The sequence below is a fragment of the Cyrtonyx montezumae genome, unplaced genomic scaffold (assembly GCF_038088225.1).
Source record: "Cyrtonyx montezumae isolate F1298 unplaced genomic scaffold, pur_monq_1.0 scaffold_16, whole genome shotgun sequence".
Lineage (NCBI taxonomy): Eukaryota > Metazoa > Chordata > Aves > Galliformes > Odontophoridae > Cyrtonyx > Cyrtonyx montezumae.
This window is the reverse complement of record NW_027071892.1, coordinates 8,323,974-8,350,727: the sequence shown is the minus strand read 5'-3', so window position 1 is coordinate 8,350,727 and position 26,754 is coordinate 8,323,974. Positions and strand designations below refer to the sequence as shown.

The following is a 26,754-nucleotide window of genomic DNA, read 5'->3' as shown; positions in this document are numbered from 1 at the left end:
CACACACAGCCGCTAACTCTTCTCCATGTCTCCTCCAGCATTTACTTATTAAAAAGAATAAAGTAACTAACGTCATAGGCATTCGTGCATTTGATGAGAGAAGGTTGGGCAGGAGGGCCTGCAGGAAGACAGGTATCCTATTTTGCATCATTGTGCTGTGTAATAGGCACCTCGCACAGGAACAGGAACTATTCATTCTTAGGAAACATAATTCCTCTTAAATGATTCTGTTATGGAGAGAAGTTATATGAAGATAGAATAGGACAAGTGATCCGAGGGTCTGGTTTGTTTATATTTTCTGAGACCAGCCTGGAGTGAGATACTTCCTCCATCATTTCTGTGGAGTCAAACCAATATTAAATTTATATGAGAGCGTAAATTGTTTAGAGAAAATAAGTAAATAAAAGAATAAAACTGGGAAAGGAGTGTACCAGAGCACTTGGCTCACCCTCTTGGTTAAACACAGGAGTGGCTGCACATAAAGCATATAATTTAAACTACCTTTAAACCCTCAACTGTTGAAGACTCCGCACCCATCCTCACTACCATAGAGTGATCAGCAGAATTTCCTCAGTACCTGGTCTTGTTTTTTCTCAGTGCTTTTTACTGATGACATCTTGCCTCGTACTGCGAGTACGAACAGGAGGTCGTTGCCCTGCTCAGCGCTGCTGCCTTTCCTTTTCTCAGTGGCAGTTTAAATCCCTGCATGGTGGATGCTCGGGTTGGGGGGACCATCTCCATCGCAGCGTGCCCAAGAACCACCGTCTGGGTGGGATGTGGGGCACTGAGATCAGTCCCATTCAAGATAAGTGTTTATTTATGGAAATGGATAATTGGAGTGACGAGAGAAGGAAGACGTGCTGTTCTTAAGGTGCTACATATGGAGCAGTTCAACACGCATCAACAAACAGCATGGTGGGTGGGATGCTGCTAAAAGGTTTAAAGACAAAAATGTCGGTTTCATTACAATTAAGCTGAACGCAAGCACAGAACGTGAGTCATACTCGGGAAAAAAAAAACAACTAAAAACAACCAAACAGAAACAAAACAGAAACAAAAAATAGGAAGTAGGAGCACGTAGCATCCGCCGCCCAAAGCACACCCAGCGCAGGCCGCGGCCGAGGCCCGGGCCCCACAGCCCCGCCCCCTGCAGGCGCTCGCCCCGCCCCTTCGCGGCTCAGGCGCAGTGGGGCCGGACTCGGCTTAGCTCCGTGCGCCCGGCCGCACGGTTATAGGGCACAGGTGACTGTCTCAGCGCCTGAGGTAAAAGTTCACTTCGTTTCTCGCTAGGGCTTATAGGGCCCGAGAGGAAGCGAGAGTGTTTGAGAGGGCTTCGCTGGGATCTCCGTCGCGCTCTCCGCTCAGGCGTTGTCGCGGACACCTCAGGTCCTGTTTCTCGGCGCGCACTCGGGACTGTACGGCGCCGGCGCAGCGGCTCGGACGGGTCGGGCTGTGGGACACACCTCGTTACTGCGCTGCGCTGCGCTCCGCTTCAGGGGAGGGGGGGAAGGGGGAGAGAAAAAGAGAGAGGAGGGAGAGGGAGGGAAACTCCGGACCAGAGACAAAGGGGGGGGGAGCAGAGTCGGGAACATCCGGGTCATTCGCTGCTGCCTCAATCCGGGACACACGCGGGTGCTGCGGCCGAGCACGGTGAGGCCTGGCCGGGCGCGGGGCCTGGGGCGGCGGGGCCTGGCGGAGCGCGGGCCCGGCGGAGTGTCGCTGCCCGCCAACGCGCGGCGGCCGCACGCGGAGGTCTGGGCCGCTTCGGGCCGCGCTCGGCGGACGTGCTGCGGGCGCCGACGGGCCTGCGCCCAGCGCTTCCCCGCCCCGCGAAGCGCTCGCCCCGGAGCCGGAGGGCGGGCGCTGGGTCGCCGTGCGCGGGCCTCGGCCGCTGCTCCGACCGCTCCGCCGGGGTTCGCGGCACCAAAGGCCGCGGCGGGCGGAGTTCCCGTGCCGGGCCGCCGCGCCGCGCCGCTCCTTTTGTTGTTCTCGGAACTCCGGTACCGCCTCCGCCACTCTTGTCCCTGCCTCGGGCGGGAGCAGACTTTGTGCGCCGGTTCGGAGGTGGTGCGCTTTGGTTGTACCTCAGCCCTCGACTTTCTCCGCCTGTGTGGAAAGGGCGGCTTATTGCAAACGGTGCCGATTTAAAAATCTTTCCAGTCTCTGTTTGCGGTCTGTAAAGTAATAAGTCTTAACGATTTTATTCATTTATTTCTTTTGGAGTGAACAGGGACTAAAGGAGCGTGCTGTTTGTGTGTTTACGTGCTTGTTTTGAATCAGAATCATGGGCCACGGGAGCACTGTGCTCTGCAGGGACTGCTTTATGCATAGCAAAGCAGTTTGGTTTGGGTTTGTTCTTTCCCGAAGTAGGTAGTAAAAGCAGCAGAGGAGAGGTGAGCTGTGGAGCGCTGCTGGAAGTTTCTGGTAATTTTCTAGTGAGCTGGTAGTGGTGAGCGGGCTGTTGCTACCTCCTGGTGCTACTATGTGCAAGGGGGAGTAGAACTAAACGGAATGGAAGGACAGATTTTCTCACTCGTATGGTGAGATGTGGTTGATGGATTTTCTCCAGCGTAGAATTTCGTGTACTTCTAAGTGGTGTAGCTCTTCTGTAGAATAAGCTGGGACTGAATTATGCTTGTTCATAGTAAATTTCTCAGGAGAATAGTAAATAAGATACAATATTTTAAACAAATGTTAATATATATGTGTATTTTAAGTCCTAGAGATTTTTTTTTTGCAAGATTCCAAAGGAGAAATAATAATGGGGGGGGAAAAAGTGAGAATATCTTCAGGCTTAATTAAATACTTGACTTTTTCCTGTTCCTTTGTAGTTTCTGACACCAAAATACATGAGAGGTGATCAACCTCAGTTCATTCTGTCTTGAGCTCCAGCAGAGAGAGTTTGAGTAAGAGATCCAGTTTCTTTCGCTGAATTGCTGCTGGAGAGCATATACTGGCAATGTGTTACTGGATTGAGTTGCTTTTGTGGGGACTGCTAAGTAGTGGGATCTGTTTTTGAAGTGGGCTTTCAGTCTCAGTGGTCTCTTGTGCCTTGCTAACAGTTTGTGACAAGAGACTTTGGGTGCCTGGGTGCCCTCATCAGGGTAACTGAAGTCCATGGAACTGTTTAAAGAGCTTTGCCAGGCACTGACCAGTGTGTGTTACCTTCTTGGTAGAAAGTATTAAAGTATCTGGCAAGTTCTGGAACTAACAGTCTGCTATTCCTCATCTTTCTGTGCTGCCTGTTCTTCACACTCTTAGAGTCATTTGTAGAACTACAAAACTTGGAGGTGGAAAAGCTGTGGGAAAGCTGGGCCCCCAAGATTCTGTCTGTCTTTTAAAATGAGAAGAAAGTTTGAACAGGGTTGGTTTGCTTGCACAGTGCAGACTATCGATCTGTTGCCCTCTGTGCCCGAAGATGACAATTGCAGTTATTTTAGACCTGAGACATTGTAACCAGAGTCTTGCAGAAGTGGGAGAGCAAAAATAGGCATTAGTTTAAGTTTAGAGGTGGCTGAGCTGTTCTGTCCCAGTTGGGTTCAACAATACAAAATAATGAGCTGAAGTTTGACTATTGCTTGATGTGATAAGAAATAAATGTTCAAATCTAAAAGATAGACGTTTTATATATATATATGTATAAACTTTGGCGGGTTAAAAGTGTCAAATACAGATTACTAATACATAAATCAGTGTAATATAAGTGGTCTGTTCTTCAGTGTGTTTAGGAGTCTAACTCTGGTTAGATGTGCCTGAAGTGACTGCTATTAAATCCCTGGCAAGTATCAGTATTTATCGGATTTCCATGACATGGCCTTAATGTTCAGGTGACTGGAATAGCAAATATTAAGTAGACTAAATATACGTACCTGGAAACTAACCTGAAAATACCAATGCTTATCTCTTGGTCAGACCTCTTGTAAGATATCCTAGTTAATCACATTTGACTCATTAGCAAACTGTTCAGAATTGGACACTGAAGTTCTTAGCAGCTCTGCTGCTCTGGCAAGAAGTTACTGAAGTAAATACTGATCTTTAAAGTCACAGGTTCTACTTTGTGTGAATAAATGCTAATTAGCCTGAAATAGTTTCTTATAAAAATATGCTTACTAGGAAAACTTTCTTCTTTATTGCCTGCAAATCCTGCTGTTGAAGTACTTGGTTTAGGAGCCAAAAGCTGTCAGTGTTACCTGTAACTATTTTTCTAGGCTGCACAATGACAGATCTCTGAGCTATTTTTACATGCTTTTTCTCTCCCTTCTTCCCTCCCTGTTTCTGTGTGAAATTTATCCTGCTGTGAAATTAAGCAGTCACACTTAATTTCTTGTGCTATAGTGAGAAAAATAATCAAGAAATTGGCATTTCAACTAAGGGAATGAAAGGTAGGCATGGGGAAGACAGAAGTGCTGCACTGGGGAAGGAGGTGGTGTGCAGTACCTCTAAAAAGGATTTTGGATTTTGAGGAGCAAAGGAGTATTTGGTTGTACCATTGTGTGCATACATGCTGGAGAAAAAAGGATGTGGTCTGATTGGTGTGTGATTAACTCAAATGCCTCAAAATTTGAAATAATATTTATAGAACAGAAGGAAGTCTTTCATTCACTAGGGCATGGTGCAGTGCAAAAGCCAGCAGGTTACAGAGGTTGTAAGATTGTTTTCCTCTGGAAAACTGTGATGGGCGTTGTTTGGTAGAACATACATTGTATATGTGAACTTCAAGGGAAATACTGCTTAACTGACTGTTAGTTACAGAGAAGGCAGTGCATGTTTCTCCAGAGAAGGTAGCTGGGTTACTGTCTAACATTTGAATGGCTTATAAGCGCAATTGGTTCTTGTCAGACTGCTATAGCAATGTCAGTATTGTTGTAGATCTCCAGATGCTAAAAGCACAACTGAAATTCTGTCACGTACTCATTAGTTCATTAAAATCCGTACTGAGGATAGGAGCTCACAAAATGAAATGATTCCCTTGACAGTTTTGCTGAAGGAGAGGTGCAGGGTTTGCTTTTGTTCTGGTTTCTCTTGGGTGACTCCACTTCTCTTGCTGGTGAGTTGGCTGAAAGCTGAGGTGGTGTCTGTCTATCTGCAGTTCTGTTATTAAGTGCTGCACGTGTTCTAGTGTAACCGGGACTCCAGTGCGTGTATTGGGAACGGTGGGATGAATACAGGATTCTTTTGTGTGTGTTTACTGCGCACAGAATTAATGGTGCCTTCTGAAAAGCTGTGGTTTTTAGTTACATTCTTGCAGCAATTGTATTGCTACCTGGAATTTGAAATGACGGACTGTGAACGTACTGCCAGTCTGACTTTGGGGGGAAAGGAGGCAGAGAGGAGGAGGGGGGAGGGGTGGGAAGAAGTGTTCTTAAGAGCTCTTAAGTGGCTGGGCAGCGCAAACACCTTATGTGTGAATGTGTAAATGGAGAGCCTGATGTCTTCTAACCTTCCCAGTGTATGGCAGATGTGCACAAGCAATCAAGAATGAGATTTTGAAACAAGGGCTCTTTTGAGCTGGGTATGGTTGACTAGTTTTTATGTACAAGAGTCGCATTGTATTAATTAATAATCCTTAATCGGTGTTTCTATGTTTGCTTTAATAGAGCAATAACGTTCATTTCACTAATTCTGTAAGCTTATTTAAAGGAGAAGGATGCTGCTCTTCTGGTGGCTGTATGAAGTAGTCAGGCCAACTGTTCTTAATGCTGCAGCTCCCAAGTTTTAGTTCTTATTTAAGATGGGTGGAAGTGTGGTAGGAAGGAGTGTTCAAGATTTTCACAGGAGGTTTCTGACCACGTGTTTAACAGAATGCTGAATTTAGGTACAGTTGGACCATAAAAAATAAGGTCTCACTTTGAGAGCTGTTCTGGTTGAGTGGAGGATCTTCCCCTGAATCTGAGAGGTCACTATTCAAGCATCATGTCTAGAACTGTTCCTGCATTGTTTGTAGTAGTGAGCTGTACTCTACATGTCCTGGTTGCTGTACTTGGCTGTTACTTAAGGCATTGAAGATCCTGGAAGGTTTTTCAGTTTATATGGGCTTTAAAGATACATCTTGTGGAATGAGCTAGCCACTCATTGACTCTTCCTCAGTTAATTTGTCTTCTGTTCCTGCTGCTGTCTAGAACTTTTTCTATTGACAGCGATCAAAATCACCTTAGGTTGCAAAATCCTGTGCATGTGTTGCTTTTTGTATAGAATCCTAGATTTTTAGCAGGGATTTGGTCTGTCAGTGGCATTTCTTATTCTCCTGTTTGCCAGAAACAGGAGCAGTGCAGGTGTTTGCCTGCAGAGGAAAGCCATACCTTTCATGATGTCACAAAGAGGTAGATATGCCTTTGTCAGTCACACAGTTGGGAAATCTGAGCCTTTTTTGCTATTGGTGATACTGTTACTGCTATCAGGAGACATAAAAAAAAATTATTTTAACAATGTGGTTTAAATATGAAGTACACAGTGGGGGTATGTAAAACCTAGGCACCTTAGAGGTAGTTGATAGTTGATGTGGGGTAATTTGTCATTGTTATCCTAGTGTTAACATCTGCAGTGTGCAAAAATCTCTTGGCTACAGTAGTAGAAATGGAAGACTGGAATACCTCTTATGTGATCAGAACTCTTATATAGCAAACGTAATGTTATTTACATAGTAAATAAGGTTGTACTGAAAGCAACTATTTTTGTTTTAGAGGGATTCTGAATATGTCTGGCATAGCTCTAAGTAGACTTGCACAGGAGAGAAAAGCCTGGAGGAAAGATCATCCATTTGTAAGTATATATGAACACTGTTAACTTTCTGACTTGTACAGTTATGATCATGTTATGATTATTTCTTTCCCAGATGCACTACAATAATTGAGTTAATTTTTAAATAAGCTGTTTAAAACTGTGTTTTGCACAAAGAAATAATTGTGGTGCATTAGAAGTGGCATGAAGTATTCTAAGTTTACCTCCTGAAATACTCACCTTTTGTCTTTGTTTTGCCATAATTCAGGGATTTGTAGCGGTACCTACAAAAAATCCAGATGGTACAATGAATCTCATGAACTGGGAATGTGCTATTCCAGGAAAGAAGGGGGTAAGATATTCTGTTGTCCTAACGTTTCACTTATGCTGGAAAGTAACATGTGATTGTGTATTATGCTGAGAATTGTGACAGTATAACTTAACATGTAGTTTTAATGTAAATATTTGGATTATGCCACTGGACAGAGTACACCATGAGTCTGGTTGTTCAGCTTTTGGCACTGATCACCTTCTGAAACATTTTTCAGAGGAGTGTGGAAGAATCCTGCATGGGGCGAATTGAGATGTTCCTCTGATTAATGTGAGGGATTATTGTGATTTGTCTTCTTACTAAACAGCGGTTTAAACCAATCAATTGTTATTTCTGGTGGTTAACTACCAGTATCTCTTTTTGTCCACCAAATAGTGAGGCTCATCAGTCTTACAGGAGTGCTGCACTGTAGTACTGTTTTTAATTTTTTTAATTTCATATAAAATACAGAATTATTTTTAACTTGTAAAGTGTTTTCAATTCTTTGGAGTTTTGACTGTTTGTGTTATGGAAAGAAGATTATTATCTTACAAGGGTTCTTTTCATCTGATTTAATTTGTACTTCTCCTGAACTCTTAAAGCTAGCCTCTTTCCTTTCACCCTAGGGAAGGACAGATTGCATTTGTGTTTTCTTTGTTAGATCCCTGTCAGGAATTACAAGTTTTTAATCACTGTAGTCTCTTCAGCAAGGAGCAGTGTTCCTTGTTTTGTCCCTACAAGAGTAAAGCAGCTGCTATATATTGCATTCCTGTTTGGAGGTACACTGTACTGCAGCTGTTTCCCTGACACAGTAGAATGGGTGAAATAACCAAAGCGTCTTCTCATCAACCAGATGGAAAAATCGAAGTACAAGTGATGTTGTTCTTGAGAGAAAACCCAGGGAACTGCAAACCTGTCTAATTTTGTTGCCTGGGAAAGTTAGGAAGAAAATCATTCTTGGGGCTGCTGAGAAGTTTAAAAAAAAAAACAGAACTGTTAGCAGACATAGTCAACATGGGTTCATCAAGTAATTCATTTGTAATTTGATCTACTTTTGTGATAAGGGCACCTGCTTGGTGGGTGAAGGGAAGGTGATGCATGTGATCTTACTGAAATACAGAAAGGCCTTTAATACTCTCCTCTATGGGTAAATTATACTACTATGAAATAAACAGGTTCTTGCTACTTTAAGTGATGATCTGGCTTGAAAGTGGAGCTCAGAGGGCTGTACTGAATGGGCCTACATCTGGCTGGTAGCTGCTCACTAGTGGCTCTCCTCAGGGCTCCAGTTTAAAGGCTGGTTCTGTTCAGTGTTTTTTCTCAGCAATCTGGATTCAAGAGTGGAACGTATCTTTGGCAGGTTGACTCCTTGGAGGACTGAGATGCCTTGAAAAGGAGTCTCGATAGGACAGAGCATGGGGAATATTACCATTAGCAAGTTCATTGGAGATAAATGCAAGAGTAGTGCTGGACACTGATACAGACTGGGAGCTAAGTGTTTGGAGACACGCTCTGTGGAGTGGGACCCAGAGGTGCTGGTGGGCAGCATGCTCAGTGTGAGCCAGCAGTGCCCTTGCAGCAAACTGCATTCTCAGTACAGTAAGTGCAGCATAGTCAGCTGGTCAGAGGGAATTTTCCCACTCTATTTAGCATTGGTGTGGTCTTGCCTTGAGTATGGTGTGCAGCTCTGAGCTTGATAAATATATAAAAATATAGCACAACATAAAGACCAACTAAGGACTGGAAGACTTATTATATACTATAACGTTTTGTGCTTTTATCTGGAATTATCAGTATTTTTATTCAATCTATTGATAATTTAGCAACACCTGGAAGCTGTAGTAAAGTGGAAAATACAATGAGCTGATGTAAAAAAGCCATCAGTAGGATAACTTATCTCACTGTAGGTAGCACACTACAGTGTAGGACAACTGTCTTCTAATGGTGTAGAAAAGTGTCTTGTGCTTTGCCTGGGAAATGTTTTTTTTTTCCCTCCCAAGTCTGACTTGTTCTTGTTGTAATCAAAACACTACCTTAACTTCTTTTATAGACACCATGGGAAGGAGGCTTATTTAAACTACGGATGCTTTTCAAGGATGACTACCCTTCTTCACCCCCAAAATGTAAGAAAAATGACACAAAAAACACTACCAGACATGTAGTAGAACAGTACTTAATATTCTGTGAGGTTTTACAAATAGTTCTCACTTTCTTACTGAGATTTTTTTCCTACTGAAAGTTGTTTTTCCCCACCCCCTCATTTGGCATTTAGATATAATGTGATGAACTGAGTGAGCTAAGTGCTCAATGCTAACAAAACTAGAAGAAGGGGGAATGCTATTTGGATTTTATCCAAGTTTGTCAGAAGCACCACTTGAAATATTCACTACTTGATCAGCACTTTAAGTTAGAGGTAATAATAGGCAGGCATGATTAGTCTAAGGGTATTGGAGCTTTTTCTTGCTGTGAAGTTAGTCTTCTATGCTGAGAACTCACAGTAAATAAATATATATTATTTAATCAATTTACATGTTTTCATCTCTTCACTCTAAATGTGGATGTGTTGTTATACATGTATTAGGGAAAATAGTTGTTTCACTTGTTAGGACTCAAAAGCTTGTGTGCTTCAGAAATATAAAAACATTTCTTGCCTTGTCCAGTTCCTTAGTCCTTGAACTGGCTACCCTCTCTGGTCAATGGCAGTGCTTAAAAATAGCTCTTCTGACAGACATTCATTTTAATGTTTCAGCTGTGTCAGTTGTCTTGGCTACTCGTGTTTATCACCTAAGTAGAAGTGGAGAATAAGAGGAAATAGACCTTTTAATAAGAAAAAAATTGAGTGTGATGAGGAATTACCAGCTAGCACATTCTGCAAGTGTTAAATGAATTGCTGTGCCTTAAAGTAAGATGCATGGCTGGTAGGACTACTCTCTGATGCAGTTTCTGCTTCCATATTGAACTCAGTAACTGATAAGCAAGACATAATTGTGATGTAAAATGGATTAGAAAATGGCAGTGACATAGACATTTCATATGCCATTAAATAAGTGTTCTTCATGTTATTCAAGGTGATAGCTGTAGGAATTAAGGCTTGTGAAGATTAAAGAAATGGTAGAATGTCATCTTTCAGTAGGAAAGTTGCATAACTAATCTTTTCAATTGGTCTTGCAGATAAGGCTTTTTTCCTCTTGCTGGGTTCATCTTGGTCATACATAAAGTGAAACTGAACAGTAATACCAGAAACTTGGTGCTTTTTTGTATGGAATATACTACAGTGAGAGGAAAATAAACAAGTGACAGGTGGTATCTTTATAGAACAGTGTATATTACTCTAAGTATAGGATTGGTTTTAAAAGTTCTTTATTGTGAAGCTACTACAAACTTTTTAGTCAATTTCCATTCCTAAACCAAAATATTACTGGTCACAATGGTACTGTTAAATTTCCTGGAGTGATAACACAGACATGACAGGTTTCCTGCTTGCTGTACAGGCCAAGCCAAGGTGCAAAACTTTAATAATGGCTACATAAATCTCCCACTTGGTGGGGGAGGTTAGATGGGGAGCTGTGGGGCAGAGGGAATTGTGTGTGTGTCACTGGTCAGTTTTTTGTTTCACACTAATGGTCTAAACAATCTCTCAGGTATTAGCCTTAGTTTTCCATGCAAGTAACTTTTTATTTTCCCCTCAGGTAAATTTGAGCCACCATTATTCCACCCAAACGTTTATCCTTCAGGCACAGTGTGTCTCTCCATCTTAGAGGAGGATAAGGACTGGAGGCCAGCAATCACAATTAAACAGGTCATTAGTTGTATACATGTATATAATTATCCTTCTTACTTATTTTGCCTGTTCATCTTACATGAATGTAAAATGTTCATTGTGTGTTTCCATTATTGGCTTTTTTGTGTGAATGTACTGATTTTTTTTTTCCTTTTGCTGCACATTTCTCCATAACTTAGTAATATCCATGCCTATGTTACTTCTGTGCGTCCTTCCACAGATCTTGTTAGGAATACAGGAACTTCTAAATGAACCAAATATTCAAGACCCAGCTCAAGCAGAGGCGTACACAATTTACTGGTAAGTGTATGGCAGCTTGGAAGCTGCCATGTTGCCTGCAGCTGTCTGTTGCTGATGGTATTACGTGCAGATGTTTTTGGGAATGACGAAGGAACCTTTTCTGCCTTCCTGGTAATATTATATGTTCTAAAATTTGAAATTAAAAATGTTTAGGCTTAATCTTCAAATTTTCCTACCATTAAAAATAGATGACTGACCCATAATTTTTAAGGGAGCAGCATACTCTATAAATGTTTTTCGCACTGGCAGCTGCTGAACTGATGACCAAAATGGAAATGTAAAATCAGACAGAAAATCAAGTCTTCAGGAGAGTTCCACGTTTGAAAATCGGCATTTTGAGTCTCTGCATACAATACAATCTGTGTTAAATGTCATACAGGACTGGTGAAAAGGAAACACAGGGATGGATAGTGTTTGTAACTTATTTGTAGACTTTACTCTAGGTTGTGAAGACTGGATGGTGTTCATATGGAGGATGGTTGTAGGTGATGCCTTAGGGAGCAAGTAATGACAAGGCAGACCCCCTCCTTTTTTCTTCTTGGAAAAGAAAATGTAGTATATGGAGCAGCAGTATTATAATTCTCTGAAATAATATTAATTCTCTGAAAGCATATATAGTCCATGACCCATTTTATACTTTCCCTCATATATTTATGCAAAAGCAATCTCTGCTGGTCTTCTTTCTGCATTACTGCAGACACTGAAAAAGCAAGCTGTTGATTCATACCTTGATCACTGGTTGGTACTAATTAATACTGTTTTAAGGATGCAGCACTTCATAGGAAGTGAAGATCAGTTTCAGTGTGCATATACTTTAAACCCTCGTTCTTTTTAGAGGGAAGGGAGAAAAAGATGAAGGGGAGGCATCAGAGAGGTCATGCAGAACCTATTTGTATTTGTGCTAAGGCATCACAGACAGTAGTCAAGCACTGTGTTTCTGAAGCTGTTTCCCTATGAGCCACTCCCAAAAGAAAGATCTGCTTCTGCTGAACTGTGAGGAGATAAATGTAAATCAAATTTAACTGCTCCTGGGGGGTGGAAAAAACTTAGAATGAACTCAGGCATGTTTTGCAGATTACTTCAGAAATGTAGTCTCCAGTTTCACTCTTTCTTGTCTTTTGGACATGCATTGTATGGCTGTAGAAATACATTAACCCAGCAGAAATACATTAGGATTCACTTGTTACAACTCAATGAATAATTGTTAAAAGCAGCTTGACAGGGCAGAATTGTTTGCAACTGTAATTAGGCATAGCTGAATATTTGAACATCACTGCATCTTCTTCAGAATGCCTTTTAGTCAAGTTGTCAAACTTAGAGTAAACTTCATAAGCCAAGTAAGAATACTTAGATTTGTTCTCATTTTTGGGATTGCCTTTGTACGGTTTTTCTGTAACTTCAGCACTTCTGAGCTACCTTCTCTCCTGTAGGTGTGCATTCAGCTATGGGAGGTGGTCTTTTGTTTGGATACTCTGAGTTGGGAGAATTAAGAGCTAGAAATCACAACATGGTCTGATTTTTTTTTTCAAGCTTTAATTGCCTTTTCTTTTTCTTCAGCCAAAACAGAGTGGAATATGAAAAGAGGGTTCGAGCACAAGCCAAGAAGTTTGCACCATCATAAACATCTGTCATGCAGCATCTTAAAAAGGAAGGGATTGGTTTGGCAAGAACTTGTTTACAAAACTTTTGCAAAATCTAATGTTGCTATGTACAATTAATATCCACTTAGGGGAGGGGGTTGTATGTGTGCCATTTTCCATATTCGCCACTTGTATACAGTTCTAAATTTGCTGAATTGCCCCCAGTTTTTTCATACAGGGTCTCTTCCTTCAGTCTTTTGTATTTTTGATTGTTATGTAAAACTTGCTTTTATTTTAATATTGATGTCAGTATTTCAACTGCTGTAAAATTATAAACTTTTATACTTCTATAAATTCACTAGTATCTCTAGTTACTTTGCTATCTGATGCAGGCATGCTTTAAAATGTTAGAACTATATTTAGCCTTTAGCTGGCTGTATGGAAAAAAAAATAAAAATCACGCCCTCCACCCCCTTCCCTCCCTGAATTTGTTTTTCTATCTTTCAGAAATTAGGTTATTGCTTAAGAGCCTCTGAGATCCAAAGTCAGCCAGCATCCTTATTCTGCATCACTTCCTTTGTGTTTATATGGCATTGTCTGTGTTGCTGTTTAGAGTAAATAAACTGTTTATATAAAGGGCTTTGTTTCATCATCTTCATTAAAATGACTGAAAGGCTGCTGTGTCAGCAGCTCTGAACACAACCCCGTTTTTAAGAGCTGTGATGTTGTACTTCTCAGATGCTGCCCTCGTTTATGTCAGGGGAAAAAAAAGGTGCTCTGTTTCTGAGCCCTGGCTGGTGATGGCTCACAGCTATTCTATACTTGGTCAGTTCCTTAAACAGTTTATAGAGTTGTATGACTTGCTAGAGATCAGCTGCTTACTGTATGTAATGGGACCAGCAGCCTGCTATGACCATTCATGATATTATATTGCAGTCTAACATGAACAATAGTGGCAGCCCTCCAGAGAACATGAGGGGACCTACAGGATCGGGGCGTTGTCTGTATGGAGTAATGTCATGGATTGTCTTTACAAACCCTTACGCAGAACTGGGTATAGGGGTTTCTGTTTAAAAACAAACCAGTTGGGTGCTTGAAACTCAAAGGAGTAAATATTTAAAGGTAAAGAAAAAAATACAATTAGTAACAGCTCTGCCTTCACTATGTAAACAGGCAACCATATGGAGAAGTCGTTCTCAGATCTGTGAGGGATGCTGTACATTTGTGAGTTTGTAAAGTAACATTTCACTAATGCAAATACAGGCAGATGCACTGTGGAGCCTGCTGGTTGAAGTGTTAAAACAGTGTATGCTGCTTAGGACTCCCTGTATCTGAGCAAAACAAGATCTAACACTGAGGAAACAGAGGCTTTTGTTCTTGGAAGTTTTTGTTTTTGTTTTTTTTTAAGCTGAGGCATTTTGTCTACCCTAAACTGGATGAAGAGGAGTTGAAATGTGTATGGCAGATCAAGCCAGAGGCTCTGTATGTGGTGGGTAGTCAGGACAGGGCAATAACTTAGTTGTGTTCTCCAGGTAAAATATACTCAGTGATACACTGCAGAAAACAGTTACTGAGTGAAAGCAACCCCTATAAAACACTTACCAAAACACTGACTGCAATGCTTTCACTCACATAATTATATTAATTATTATATTATTATTATTATATTAATTATATTACCTTTAAATAATCGTTCATGGATGGCATCAACAGACCTACAAACCTACATGTAGCCTGAGATGAAAAGCCCACCTAGACAAAAGACATCTGCTCTTTACAGGTGGAAAGGTGACCATTAACAAACATTTATTTGTACAAGGTATTATAGAACTCCTTTAGGTTGTTAGGGTGTTTTTGGTGTGGTTTTCTTCGTTTTTACTTTTCAGATGGTTGATTTATTAGCGGCTTTTCAGATGGTTGATTTATTAGTGGCTGTTCTTGCACAGACTCCCCAGGGTTGTCATCTTCTGGACTGCTCTCATTACTGCTCTCACTGGTACCATCTGAAGTGCTCCCACTGTCCTCCTCTGATTCTTCATTACTTTGTGCTGTTCTGGAAATATTTTTCAGGATTATAGAAGCACAACTTCCCATAAGGCAAATAATATTTAAATTTCCTTACCTTGGAGAAATGACTGGTCTGTTGGGGTTACAGAATTCTTTTCCTGAGTCAACATCAAATGGATCTGGAAAAAGAAGAGATGCACATTTAAATGGTGACTTCCTTTTTCCTTTTTTTGAGAACATCACTGGCAGGGAGGGGAAGGCATACGAAACCTGGTTCAGCTTTCTGAAGAGCTTAGCATAGTCATTTAGTCACACAAGAGCTCAGAAGCCAATAACTTGAAATTTGTTCAGTAAAAAACAAAAGAAAGTAAGGAGACTCATTAAAGAGCGTGTGGTTGTTGGGATTCTTTCCTTACCTATTTCTTCTTCTTTTATTTCTTCAACGCTAGCTAGAAAGTCCTTTTCGACGCCCAGCACTTCTTCGTGGCACTGACAAGCTGCATATTTTTCTAAGAGATGTTTGTTCAGCTCAATAAATGTCTTCCCCCATTTAAATTTCCTTAGAAGAATGGTGGCTAGGTCTGGGAATCCTTTAACAGAAAATAAAGGATCATTGTTCTCCAGTCTGGGATTTCACTCAGTTTATATGTTCCTATGTTCAGCATGAATCCTCCTATCAATACAGCAGTGAGGTGTATACCAGCATTTATCTTTTTTTTCAGTGTTAAGGGATTCAGATTTCTTAGAATTATTTCACTTGAAAACCTGCATCATCAGATCCTGTGTCCTGGACATGAACTCCAGTCCAGTGATAACTCAATGGCTGCCAGACAGAAGCACATGGAAGAGAACTAGACAATCTCATTCCAAATTCAAGACCAAAGCAAAGACTGCCAGGGTCAGGATTACAGCTTATTTTGTCAAAGATCATCTCCTCATTCTATTAAAAATGTCAGAACTGCTGATTATGTATTTTCTATCACAGTGCAGCCTACCAACGATGCAAAAAGCTGCAGCAAAAGCTTCCACACAAGACAGCTTGCACGGCCGGCCGTAGTTGATGGGATTTGCAGCCACCAGGTAAGGCAGCAGCCGTAGATGACCTCCTCTCATTTTCTTAAAGGGAGTTTCTTCTAATTTAGCCCACGAGCAATCTATCACTGCAATTCCACTCTGATCAACGATATGTCTGAAAAGAGAAACATCGCTGTTTGAGAAACTGTCATCACTGTATTGATTTCAAAATCAAACGCTTTCCTCACGTAAAAATCTTAACCGAACTGAATAAAACAGCTCACGTATCAACGTCACGCGGCACGAAGGTCAGCATTTACTCTGTAGCAGTTCGGGCCGCTGTCCCTCAGCCGTCCGCCCGCGGGCAGTGGGAGCGCGCGTACCTATCGGCGGGAGACACGCAGACAGCGGCCACGGGGCTGAGAACGACGCCCGGGAACCTCTGGCTCAGGCGCAGGTTTCGGAGCAAGCCTTTTCGAGCCAGCTTCCTCCCCGTGCATTTCTTAGGATCGCAGTGGCCGAGCTCCCACATGGCGAGAGGGCACGGAATGCTCGGCTCCGGGCCGCAGCTCTCGGCGCCGCGCTCTCCCTCCAGTTGAGCTGAAAACGGCACGCACGCGTTAGTGGGAGCGGCCGGCCCCCGCGCGGTGCCCCGCTTCAGGCTTCGCGGAGCGCTCCCGCACCTCTCAGCGCGGCCTCCGTTTCCTCAGCGAAAGTGTCGAGGCCGCGAGGACCGCGCCGCGGGGCTGAGGTACCGGCACGGCGCCGGCCGCTCCGCACCGCCCGGCCCGGCATGCTCCCGCGCTTGGGCGGAGCGGCCGATGGGCCCCGGCACGGCGCACTTCCGCTTCCGGCGGAAGTGGTAATGGCGGCCGCCCGGCTGCCGCTGGTGGTGTTTGTGGGCGCCGCGCTGGGTGAGCGTGAGGGCGCTGCTGGGCTCGTCCCTCCGCGCGTCCGCTCGTGTTCTGTGCTCCGCTCACTGTTCTGTGCTCCGCAGGTCTCCTCGCCTCGGCGGGCAAGATGAAGATCGTGGAGGAACCGAACACGTTCGGGTAGGTGGCTGGCGCCGGTCGTGTTCCCGGTGCTCGAGCTCAGCGCTCCCTGCGCTGCGGCCCCGTCCCTTCCTCAGGCGGAGAGCGAGGCTTCACCGCAGGGCTCAGCTGGGGCAGTGCTGCCGGTGGGCAGTGCCAGTGGCTGTAAACCTTGGGAGGTTCAGGCGGCCTGTGAGGAAGGGATTAGGGGTCGTGAAAGAAAGAAAGCCGCGCTTGAGCCCACAGTGTGTGGCTGCAACCCTGCAGGCCGATGGTACCTGGGCTGTATTGACAGAGGGGTGGCAGCGGGGACGGGGAGGGGATTGTTCTCAGCTCTGCCTTCGTGAGGCCCTACCTGCAGTGCCACGTTCAGGCTCAGGGTCTCCAGCACACGAAGGACATGGAGCTTTGGTGTTGGTACGGGGGAGGACTGCTAAGATGATAACGGGCTGGAGCACCTCTCCTCTGATGAGAGTTGGGCATGTTTAGCTTGGAGAAGAGAAGGCTGCAGGGAGGCCTCACTGTGAACCTTCCAGTTCTTGAAAGGAGCTTACAAGCAGGAGGGGACCAACTTTTTACACAGTCTGTCATAGGACAAGGAGAATGGCTTTAAACTAAAAGAGGAGATATATAGTTTAGATGTAAGGAACAAATTCTTATTCAGAGAGTGGTGAGGCCCTGGCACAGGTTGCGCATTGAAGCTGTAGATGCCCCATCCATGGCAGTGCTCAAGGCCAGGCTGCATGGGGCTGTGGGCAGCCTGATCTGGTGTGGGACAGCCAGTCCATGGCAGAGGATTGGAACCAGATGATCTTTAAGTTCCCATCCAACCTAAGCCATTCAGTGATGTGGAGGATGTGATAATAGCTAGAAGCATAACTCAGTCTTTAACTTTGGTTCTTTCTACAGGTTGAATAACCCCTTCTTGCCTCAAACTAATCGGTTGCAGCCGAAGATGCCCCCTTCAGCAATATCAGGTACGTGTAAACCTTACTTGTTTTGTACAGTATTCATCATTTTATGACAGTCATTTGTTGAACAATCTTCTTAAGATATTTGCAGGCAAATACTAATTTTATTTGTCATTTTGTGGCCATCATGGAAAATAGACATGGCCAATTTTTTTTTGTAAATTCTAAAGAGTAATTTTAAGTTCTGGAGTGTTCCAGGACCCACCGTTGTTTGGACTGCTTTTGTCACAGTTGCTCCCCTATGTTTTATTCTTTACTGTTTGAGCCAATCATAGAACTTCTGATCGTTATAATGATCTTTTTTCTTCTTGAAACAATTGCCAGGTATCCCTGAGATTGTCACATGAAAGCCATCTTGGCATCTGATTTGAGTATTTAATATTGTTATAAGAATATAAGAAGTATATAAGAAATTTTAAGGCTAGTCTTGGACCGGTCACAGAGACTCAAAGCTGCAGTATAAATCCCACATGCTAGCAAAAGAAACAGGAATTCAGTGTTTTCTAGACTTTGCATGGGAGAGAGTGAGTCAGCATACACTGAGTACAAAGACTAAGTAATAGGAAATAACAGGAGATTATTATGATTATCTTTTAACTTTTGCCTCCTAACCTTGAGCACAAATACAAACCTCCTTCAAGTTCACCAAAGGCAGTTTGGTGTGGTGACACCAAACACAGTTATGCTTACTTTCTTGTGTGACATTGTATAAAACCAAATCAAATGCATAAATTCTGTATATAGAGCGTGTGAAAGGGGAAGTAGTTAGAAATGGGATTAATAATAGTGACAGTACTGAATTGAAAGATGCCAGAAAGATCAGGAAGAAAGTTAGCAATACAATAAAATGCTTCTTTTTCTGCATGTGGAAACTTAAATGTAGCCTAAAATTGAGAGTCGTTATGGAAACTGGAATTTGGGATCTGGGGGTGTGGAGCCTTCTCTTGCACAGTGTTATTTCACTGACATGGAAAACTGGCAGTTTTTCTTTCTAAGCACAGACAGAATAATAGTAACTGTAATTATGCTTCTAGAACATACATTCAGAAAATAAAGATATGAGTATAACACATTCCTCAGACACATTAAAATCCAATTTGGTTGTTAAGTAAGGAGCTTATCCTGCTTTTTAAGGTACAGATTGCATTTTGTAGAGATGCAAACCCTCTGGCCAAGACAATGATCGTAATCTTGACTTTAGAATAGATTCAAGATCATAAGGTCAGGAAAATGAAATGGGAAGGAGAGCCTGTCTGTATCCCAGTGGCTGGGGCGTTGTGGTGGCAAGATTCTGGTGCTCTGATCTTCACTTCTAGGAAAGCTGATGTAGGTCCTTGGTAAGAGTTAGAGAATTCTCTCTGGCAGTTGGAGGGTTAGAACCAAGATGCTGTTATTTTATCTGCTTTTGTAATCGATTTTCTTCTCCTTTCCATAGAAATATTTTATCATTCCTTGCAACATTAGCTTAAACAAGTGTCTCTGAAATAACAACTGTAAAAACATATTTCAGAACTTCTGGCCTTTTTTTTGAATGACAAGTTACCTGTATTGAATTAATTTGACAGCAGTTCCACAGGAGCATTGTAGCTGCTGATGTGTTTGACATGAGTTTATGTTGTTGAATATTACCCAGATCAGACTGAGAGCCAACTGTGGTAAGGAGTGTCTGGTTTGAGAATCTCAGTGGAACCTGAGTATGTGACAGTCACTGTTCTGAGCAAAAGGGATCTATGGGTGTACACCCGAGGTGTCTGTGTGACTGAGGCTGGACACAGCTGTCCAGGGTTTTACTGACAGCAGTTTTTAGCTTTTGAAAATGTCTGCACTGATGATTCCTTTCATGGATCTGCTGTCCAGATTTTTGTATACAGGTTTCTTGTTTCTGCTGTAGAGGGAGGCTAAACTGTTTCACTGAGTGTTGAAAGTATAATACATCAAAGATAATGAAGTAAACCAATATAGCAGTAGAGGGTACACAAAGTAATTCAAATGGAAAACGCAGATTTCATTATGCATGGCAGAAAACTGTATTTGTTCTATTTCTTACAGTTTTGTCACCACAGTAAGTTGTTGGAATTTAACCAAAGCATTATTCTTCCTTGATATTTTGTGGTGTTTTTAGGCCCTGTGCATCTCTTTAGGCTTGCTGGCAAGTGTTTCAGCTTTGTGGAATCCACGTGAGTAACAAATTTTGGATATTTGATCATATATTTCTATTAGGAACAAACCAGTTCTTAATTCCCATCTGAAATATTTATTCTTTTTCCCTTTTTCCCAAAGGTATAAGTACGAGTTTTGTCCTTTCCATAATGTCACTCAGCATGAGCAGACTTTTCGATGGAATGCCTACAGTGGGATTTTGGGGTGAGGCTTTTAGACCTCCATGTTTTGTCTGTGTTATTAATAGACTGTTTTATAGATTTTCAGAAAGAAGGCAGTTTTAAAATTAGATTTCTTTTATTGGTTGATTTAGGACTCTGTAGGACCCCAGGTGTTCTGCATTAAAGTAAATCATCAAGTTGTAGTTGCTCTCACCAGCACTGAAAGTCCTGTGAGCAGAGTTGCACTCAGTGCTATGATAACACAGTGGTGTTTGCTGCAGGATTGATCTGTAACCTGTTGACCTTAAACAAGGGTTTGTAAGCAAACTGAAAGCTGATTGAAAACTGCTCTCAAAGTAATGTTGGTGTGGCTTATGTAGCAGCTTGCCTAACAAATGTCACTGATTGTAAGCTCTTGAGCTATAAGAAATACTGAAACAAGACAAATGAGGTACATACATTAAATTTTAACACAATTTAAGGCTATTCCTGTATTTCTTCCAGAATTCCATGTTTTCCCTATCAGTAACATAAAGTGAGGTCTTGTTTTTCTAGAATCTGGCACGAATGGGAAATTGACAACAACACATTTGTTGGAATGTGGATGAGGGAAGGAGACTCATGTGAAACCAAGAGCAGGCAGACGAAGGTATAATAACGAAATACCTAGATTATGCTAATCTAGACATCTTGACTCTGCAGACACTCTACAGATTGAAACATTCCGACCTTGAAGAATTCATACTTTAAGGTATAATATAAAACAAAGATAAATTTCTGTAGCAGCTCGGTGCATGGATGGAAGTATCAGAATTTTACTGATTTTAGATACTAAGTTTACTTAGGTACTCTTGTTGGTGACTTTTAACTCTCTTTTTTTTTTTCCCCATGATAGGAGTGTAGAACTCTGGTATCATCAACATTGCTAGTGACATGCAGTGCTTTGTGTCAGGAAAAATGAATACAAAATTTTCTTGTTGAGTTCAGATTGTCATTATGCTTAAAAGCATCCAGCAAAAAGGACAGAATGGAATTAGGCAGTTAACAAAACTATGCCAAGGAGTTAAGCAAGCCAAGTTCAAAGAGCATGCAGGGAGAATTAAAGAAGGAATGAAATAAATGGAAATGGCAGAGGAACCAACTAATTAGCAACAGATTGTAGTATGAGTGCAATTTGAAGAAAATGTAAAAATCTGTTTTGTCAAGCATTTGAAATGTTCCTTTTCATTTTCAGACTCTGCCAAAAAACTGTTCAACTAGAAGGATATTTGAGACTAGTTCAGTGTGCAGCACATGATTTGTGCAAGTCCTTGGTCATTTTATTCATTAAACCTTTTCTTTTCCACCTTCCGTTTCAGTGTGTTATACAGTTAATTAAACCACATATTTCCTGGTGACATAGATGTCTATCACGAAGGAGATCTGAAGATACTGTAGAGTTCAGAACGGGCTTGTTTTCTTGTGGAAGGTGCTTAGATATTACAGTGATGATTGACAACATAATACTTGAGAGAGGTATCTATGATTGGAGAGAGTGGAAAGAGATAAGGGGCAAAATATCTTAGCCAAGGTTAAAATGTTCTTTACTGTGATTGAGGTGCCTTGTTAACATGTTTATTTACCACTGGGACTGCAGAAGGAGTTACTATCCTTATGTGATATTTGATATTGTTGTTCAGATTTTTTGCTGGCATTTAGTTTTCAACACACTGGTGCCAGAAGTCTAAAGATCAAAACCCATTTATAGCGACCAGGCTTTTGTTCTCTGGAACAGTAAAGAGAGGAGCCTGACAATGAGCACAATGGTCAGAATTAAGAATTTTAAAATTCTTATGTTGGAGGAGGTTCTTCAAGGTGTCATATTTACCCTCTTGGCTCTCATTCCTTCCAAATCTGTGCTGTTCGGGTGACTAGAGGAAAGTGGTAGATTCCTTTCCATTACAGGAAGAAATTTCCATGTGTTTGAGAAAGTAACTTAATTTCTAGATGTATTAGCTATGATTTCCTTTCAATTGGTGAAGGCACTGGAAACTTTGAGACAACAGTATACATAGAAAAGCCTTTGTTAACCTTCAGAGACAGGAAATTGATGTCTGTTTAAAGAGAAAGTGTTTCATTCACCTTTGTTTTTACTGATGTTTAGGTTCACCTTGTCTGTGGAAAGAGCAACAAATTGGCTTATGTGTCTGAGCCAAGTACTTGTGTCTACTCTCTCACATTTGAGACTCCTCTTGTGTGCCATCCCCACTCTCTTTTGGGTAAGATTTAGAAAGTCATTTTGCTATGAAGAACCTGGCTTATTACACCAATTTTAGAGTGTGCAGTTTTAGATCTTTTAAGTTTTTAAGTTGATTTTAAAGAGAATTACATGTAATACATAATGCTAACTGTATTTAAATCCCAATCAGTGTAGCAGATGTTTTTCTCAGATAAAGTGCCATTAATAATAGAGAATCAGTGAGTGATACTTAACTGTTTTCTTGGACTAGCCATAGGAATCAGCCTTGCAATATCTGCTCATTTGTATACACTAAAAAAAATACTTTAAACAAATAAGCATGGGACCTTCTAGTTGGAAATCAAGAGAAACTTGGTTGGTGGCATTCTCAAGAAACATTTAAGTCAAATGAAGAGGATTTTAAGTGTAAAGCCAACTCTTGAAAGTTGCATGTGCGCTACCAGAAAAGCACTTAACTAATAAAGGGCATGGTTTGCCTTCCATTTTTCAGTTTATCCAACTCTGACTGAAGCACTACAAAGGAAATGGGATGAAGCAGAGCAGTCACTGTATGATCAACTAATAACTGAGCAGGTTTGCTAATTTTTTTGAACAAAAAAACCCAAATTTTTTGAATTTGTTAAAGATCAATTATTGTCTGATAGCTAAACTTGGCTTCTGTAGTTTCTTCTCTTGGAACAGATGCATTTATTTTGCCATTGGCAAGTAGCCCTTCTTGTGCTCTGTAATAGCTTTATACATCAATTGATAATTGGATATATATATTTTTTTTTTACAGTGAAGCTTGTGGAATTAGGGCAAGGTACAGGGAGATGTGTTAGGTAGATTTATTTACAATAACTGTAGAAACCTTCTTTTGTAGGGATACAAAAAAATACTGAAAGAGATATTTGAGGAAGCAGGACTTCTGAAAGCAACAGAAGAAAAGGAAGCTGAGAAACAGAATACAAAAATAAGTTTGAAATTTGAAACAGTGGAGAAGTGCAATAAGGTATTGAGTATAATATTGACAGTGTGAAATTAAATTTACAACGTTTTACTGTATGATTCATAACAAACTCCATATTGCTATATATATCTTTGGAGATTGAGAGCACCTTTTTGTATGTTCCTTTCTTAGGAATACATGAAACTTTCTGAAGAAATAGAAGTTCTTAAAGATTTATTAAGTCAGCACAATATTGCATACAAAGGAAGTTCTGGTGAGTTTTTTGTCATTATTTTCCACTATTTTCCATTTAGAATAAGTAGACCCAATTGTTTTTTGCTACAGCAAGGATTAGTAAACGTATATGCAGGTAAAATTAAATAGAGAGATTTTTAAAGCATGGCTAGGTCTTGATTCCTGCACACAGGGGACTTCTTTTTGCTCCCAGATAGTCTCTTGATGACTTGACATCTGAGCTTTTTTTTTTAAAAATAAAATAAAATACTTCTGCTATCATAATTAAAGTTTCTCTCCAATACTTAATGTGACAAAGAAAATCAGTGTTAAAGCAGTCATAGCACATAAGCATGTTTTATGTAACCTTGCTTTATGAATAGTCAGCCACAAGGGCTTCCTCAGGAACACTTGAAATGTTCTTCCTATCTGTTCAAATTGTTTTCATTCTCCCTCAGTCACCTCTTCCTCTGATTTCTGCTAGACAAATGTCTTGTGCAGTTCTGAGGAAGAAAGACTGTTGGGTGCTGGCTATGAAGAAGCAAACTTTATCTGGATTAATTTCAGTCCTTCTTTTCCTCCATTCCTTCTAATCCATTGTGCTCAGTATTATATGAGCTGTTTGTCTGAGGAGTATTTTATTTCCCTGAATATACGTGTACTGCTTGTGTGCTCAGAACTGGCACCTCAAACCAACAAGCCTTCGTGTGACATTCTTAACATCTTTCTGTTGTGGGGAAGTTTCTTTTAGCTTGGTGACTTTTCTTTTCACTTTTTCATAAAGTGTTTTATTTGCACATTTTAGCTGTGTAATTCACACAGTATTCCTGCCAGCCTACTTGGTAGCTTATTTAATTATTGCAGATTAGAGCTCTAATCAAAAGAGCTCTCAGCTTACTCTAGCTGACTTATTACAAAACTATTCAACGAATTCTATGACAAAAAAAAAACACTTATGTTTGAATGTGGAAATAACTTATGTCTTTAACTGAATGTTACAGCTGAAAACGCCAGTGTTGAAGGTGTAAATCACAAAGGGACGACTGCAGAGACAGCTGTGCTTAATGGGTCAACGAATGCTGAACATCTGCGTGGTGATGCAGGGATTTAGAATGACGTTTGTGTGAAGGAACTTGAGTGGTAAACAGCAGTTTGGTATGGAATGTCAAGCAAGTTGAATGTGCATGGTGACACTATGATGATTTCCTTTTTGTGCTTGTTGACTTCCTCATTTTCTGCCGTAAAGCAAAGGAATGTCAGTGCATTTACTGACACCACTTGGCAAGTTTTGGAAAACACTGATGAGAGCTCTGTGAGGCTGCTGTGGAGCCAAGCTTTACAGACTGTGTCTGTTCTCAGCTTTATTTTCTTTAATCAATTGTGGCAACAGGCAGCGTAAATATGAAACAGCTCCGGAGCACTGCTCTCAGGTGTTGTACAAAAGGTACTTGGGCAGCATTCAGAACATGTTATTTCACCTGTATGCTAAACTAAGGAGTTTCTTAGCAGCCTTTAGCAAAATGAACAAATAAACGGTGCTGCAGTAGCACAGAGGGAGTGAGTGCATCCAGCCCTGCTCAGGGGCCGCTGTGATCTGCGGGTGTGACTGCTGTTTACGATCTGAAGTCGAGCTGCTCCGAAAACGCGCGATTGCAACAGAGCGGTCGCGTGAATACGGGCAGTGCCCGGCGTACCGGAACAGTCACGTCTCTCTGAGAGAGGTCTCTCTGGGACCCCACGCGCACCGCCCCCACTTCCGGCCGCCGCGAACTGGCAGCGCACGAGCGCCCCCCCTGCGGCAACTGGGTCGCGCTTCCGCTTCCGGCGGCGCGGGGCGAGAGCGGCGGGATGAGCTGGGCGCGGGGCGGCTGGCGGTGAGGCGGCGGGAGCCGCGCGGGGACACGGGAGCCGGCGGCCACGCGCCTCTGACTCGCGTGTCTTTGCAGGGCGCGGGGCGCGTTGCGCCTGCCCGGCCCCAGGAGATGTCTGGCGGGGCGGCGGGGCCCCGAGAGCGCAGCGAGCGCGGATCCAGAGTGCGAGGGAGCCATCCCGTTCTCTTCCAGCAAGGCCAGCCCGCGGGTGTGGAGCGTCAGCCAGTCTATGGGGAGTGACTACCAGAGGACGTGGGTGAAGGTGCTGCCGCTCAGCCTGCTGTGCAGCGGGCTGCTGCTCTGGTGTGCGTTCAGGGAGAAAACCGAGGTCGACGAGCGACTGGAAGCCCTGTTCTCCGGTCAGAGCGCGGCCCTTTTAGATGCGGCGCAGGAAAGCGGTGCTCCTTCGCAGCTGCAGAAGGAGCGATGATGAGCGCACCTGTGGTGAGGGAGCTGCCGGAGGTTTGCTGTGTTCAGCCGGTTAAAGGCTGCTCCGACATTTGATTTGGAAAGTGTTTTTCCGTCCTCCCACCTGCCTTATCTTGCATGCGGGATTTATTTATCTTGCTGCTTTTTTTGTTTGTATTTTCTATACTAACTTACAGCGAGAGCACAAGCAGTCCTTTCTTGCATTGCGTAGCAGGGAGGGACAGGACGTGTTGCAAAATCAACATGTACTTATGGATGTGCCGCGCTGACTCATTTTTTCTCATGGGTGATTTTTTTCTTTGTCGCACAGTGCATTAAAATATCAAAGCTGCGAGTCTGTAACTTGGTTGCTGAAGGTCACCTTCAGCCGATGCTGCTCCTCCTGGAGTGCACTCACATAGTGCTGAGGACGACTGTGTTAATGTGTGGTTGATTAACGTTCAGTTTACTTTGTCATTCTACTAAATAATGAAGTATTTACTTAATGCGTAATTAGTGCTTGTTTTCTGCAGTGTAACGTGTTGGAGGTGCCTGACCTCGAAGGTCGTTACTTAGGTGAGAATTTTGCAGGATCTCAAAGTGGTTGATCTGTGTTGTATGGGGGAGGGAGCTCCTGTTTTCGCAGAGCAGAGCGATATCTGATTTGTCTAGATCCCATTCTGGAGCCTTGCCTGGGGAGGGAGAAAAAACCAGTGGTGCCACTTCGTTCTCTTTCAGTTTAGGTGTATTTTTTTCAGGCTGTCATCTGTGAAATGCAGAACTCTTCCGTGCAATTGAAGTCCTTGATTAAAAATCAAACCAAAAGCCCCACACCGTAGCAGCATACACCAGTAAGTGAGCGGAGGGCTGCTTTGTCAAAGCAAATAAAGCGTTCTCCTGTTGTGTCCGCGCTGCGGTGGGTGACTTAAAGGTTCACCGTAAAGCTTTTCAGCTGTTTGGGAGCTTCAGAACGACGGGCTGCAGCGTCGCGTCGCTAAAAGCGCAGCTCGGGGCTGCGCCAGGAGCGAGCGGGCGCGGGAGC

The 26,754-nt window shown here is 42.4% G+C and overlaps 4 protein-coding genes across 6 annotated transcripts; 3 read left to right on the top strand and 1 right to left on the bottom strand.

Annotated features, from left to right (window-relative positions):
• Positions 1–1,176: 1,176 nt before the first annotated feature.
• UBE2I (ubiquitin conjugating enzyme E2 I) lies at positions 1,177–13,327 on the top strand. 3 transcript variants are annotated; one of them, XM_065732641.1, is made up of 7 exons: positions 1,177–1,263; positions 6,681–6,759; positions 6,986–7,069; positions 9,078–9,150; positions 10,717–10,826; positions 11,029–11,108; positions 12,666–13,327. In XM_065732641.1, exons 2-7 carry the CDS (start codon positions 6,694–6,696, stop codon positions 12,727–12,729), a joined length of 477 nt encoding a protein of 158 aa, XP_065588713.1. In that variant the 5' UTR covers positions 1,177–1,263; positions 6,681–6,693; the 3' UTR covers positions 12,730–13,327. The 3 variants fall into 3 exon arrangements, with proteins under 3 accessions (XP_065588713.1, XP_065588714.1, XP_065588712.1); XM_065732642.1 differs by lacking the exon at positions 1,177–1,263 and adding an exon at positions 1,424–1,444; XM_065732640.1 differs by lacking the exon at positions 1,177–1,263 and adding an exon at positions 1,571–1,650.
• A 1,236-nt stretch (positions 13,328–14,563) lies between these two features.
• Positions 14,564–16,504, bottom strand: TSR3 (TSR3 ribosome maturation factor). The gene is made up of 6 exons (XM_065732996.1): positions 16,393–16,504; positions 16,093–16,309; positions 15,691–15,884; positions 15,112–15,285; positions 14,811–14,874; positions 14,564–14,741 (listed from the first exon to the last, which is right to left on the bottom strand). Exons 1-6 carry the CDS (start codon positions 16,502–16,504, stop codon positions 14,564–14,566), a joined length of 939 nt encoding a protein of 312 aa, XP_065589068.1.
• A 64-nt stretch (positions 16,505–16,568) lies between these two features.
• Positions 16,569–24,816, top strand: GNPTG (N-acetylglucosamine-1-phosphate transferase subunit gamma). The gene is made up of 11 exons (XM_065732656.1): positions 16,569–16,623; positions 16,707–16,761; positions 17,650–17,717; positions 19,834–19,888; positions 19,992–20,075; positions 20,588–20,681; positions 22,176–22,290; positions 22,762–22,844; positions 23,134–23,262; positions 23,392–23,473; positions 24,435–24,816. Exons 1-11 carry the CDS (start codon positions 16,575–16,577, stop codon positions 24,542–24,544), a joined length of 924 nt encoding a protein of 307 aa, XP_065588728.1. The 5' UTR covers positions 16,569–16,574; the 3' UTR covers positions 24,545–24,816.
• A 462-nt stretch (positions 24,817–25,278) lies between these two features.
• On the top strand, positions 25,279–25,989 carry LOC136046448 (ubiquinol-cytochrome c reductase complex assembly factor 4). The gene is made up of 2 exons (XM_065733032.1): positions 25,279–25,307; positions 25,380–25,989. Exons 1-2 carry the CDS (start codon positions 25,282–25,284, stop codon positions 25,732–25,734), a joined length of 381 nt encoding a protein of 126 aa, XP_065589104.1. The 5' UTR covers positions 25,279–25,281; the 3' UTR covers positions 25,735–25,989.
• The last annotated feature ends 765 nt before the right edge of the window (positions 25,990–26,754 follow it).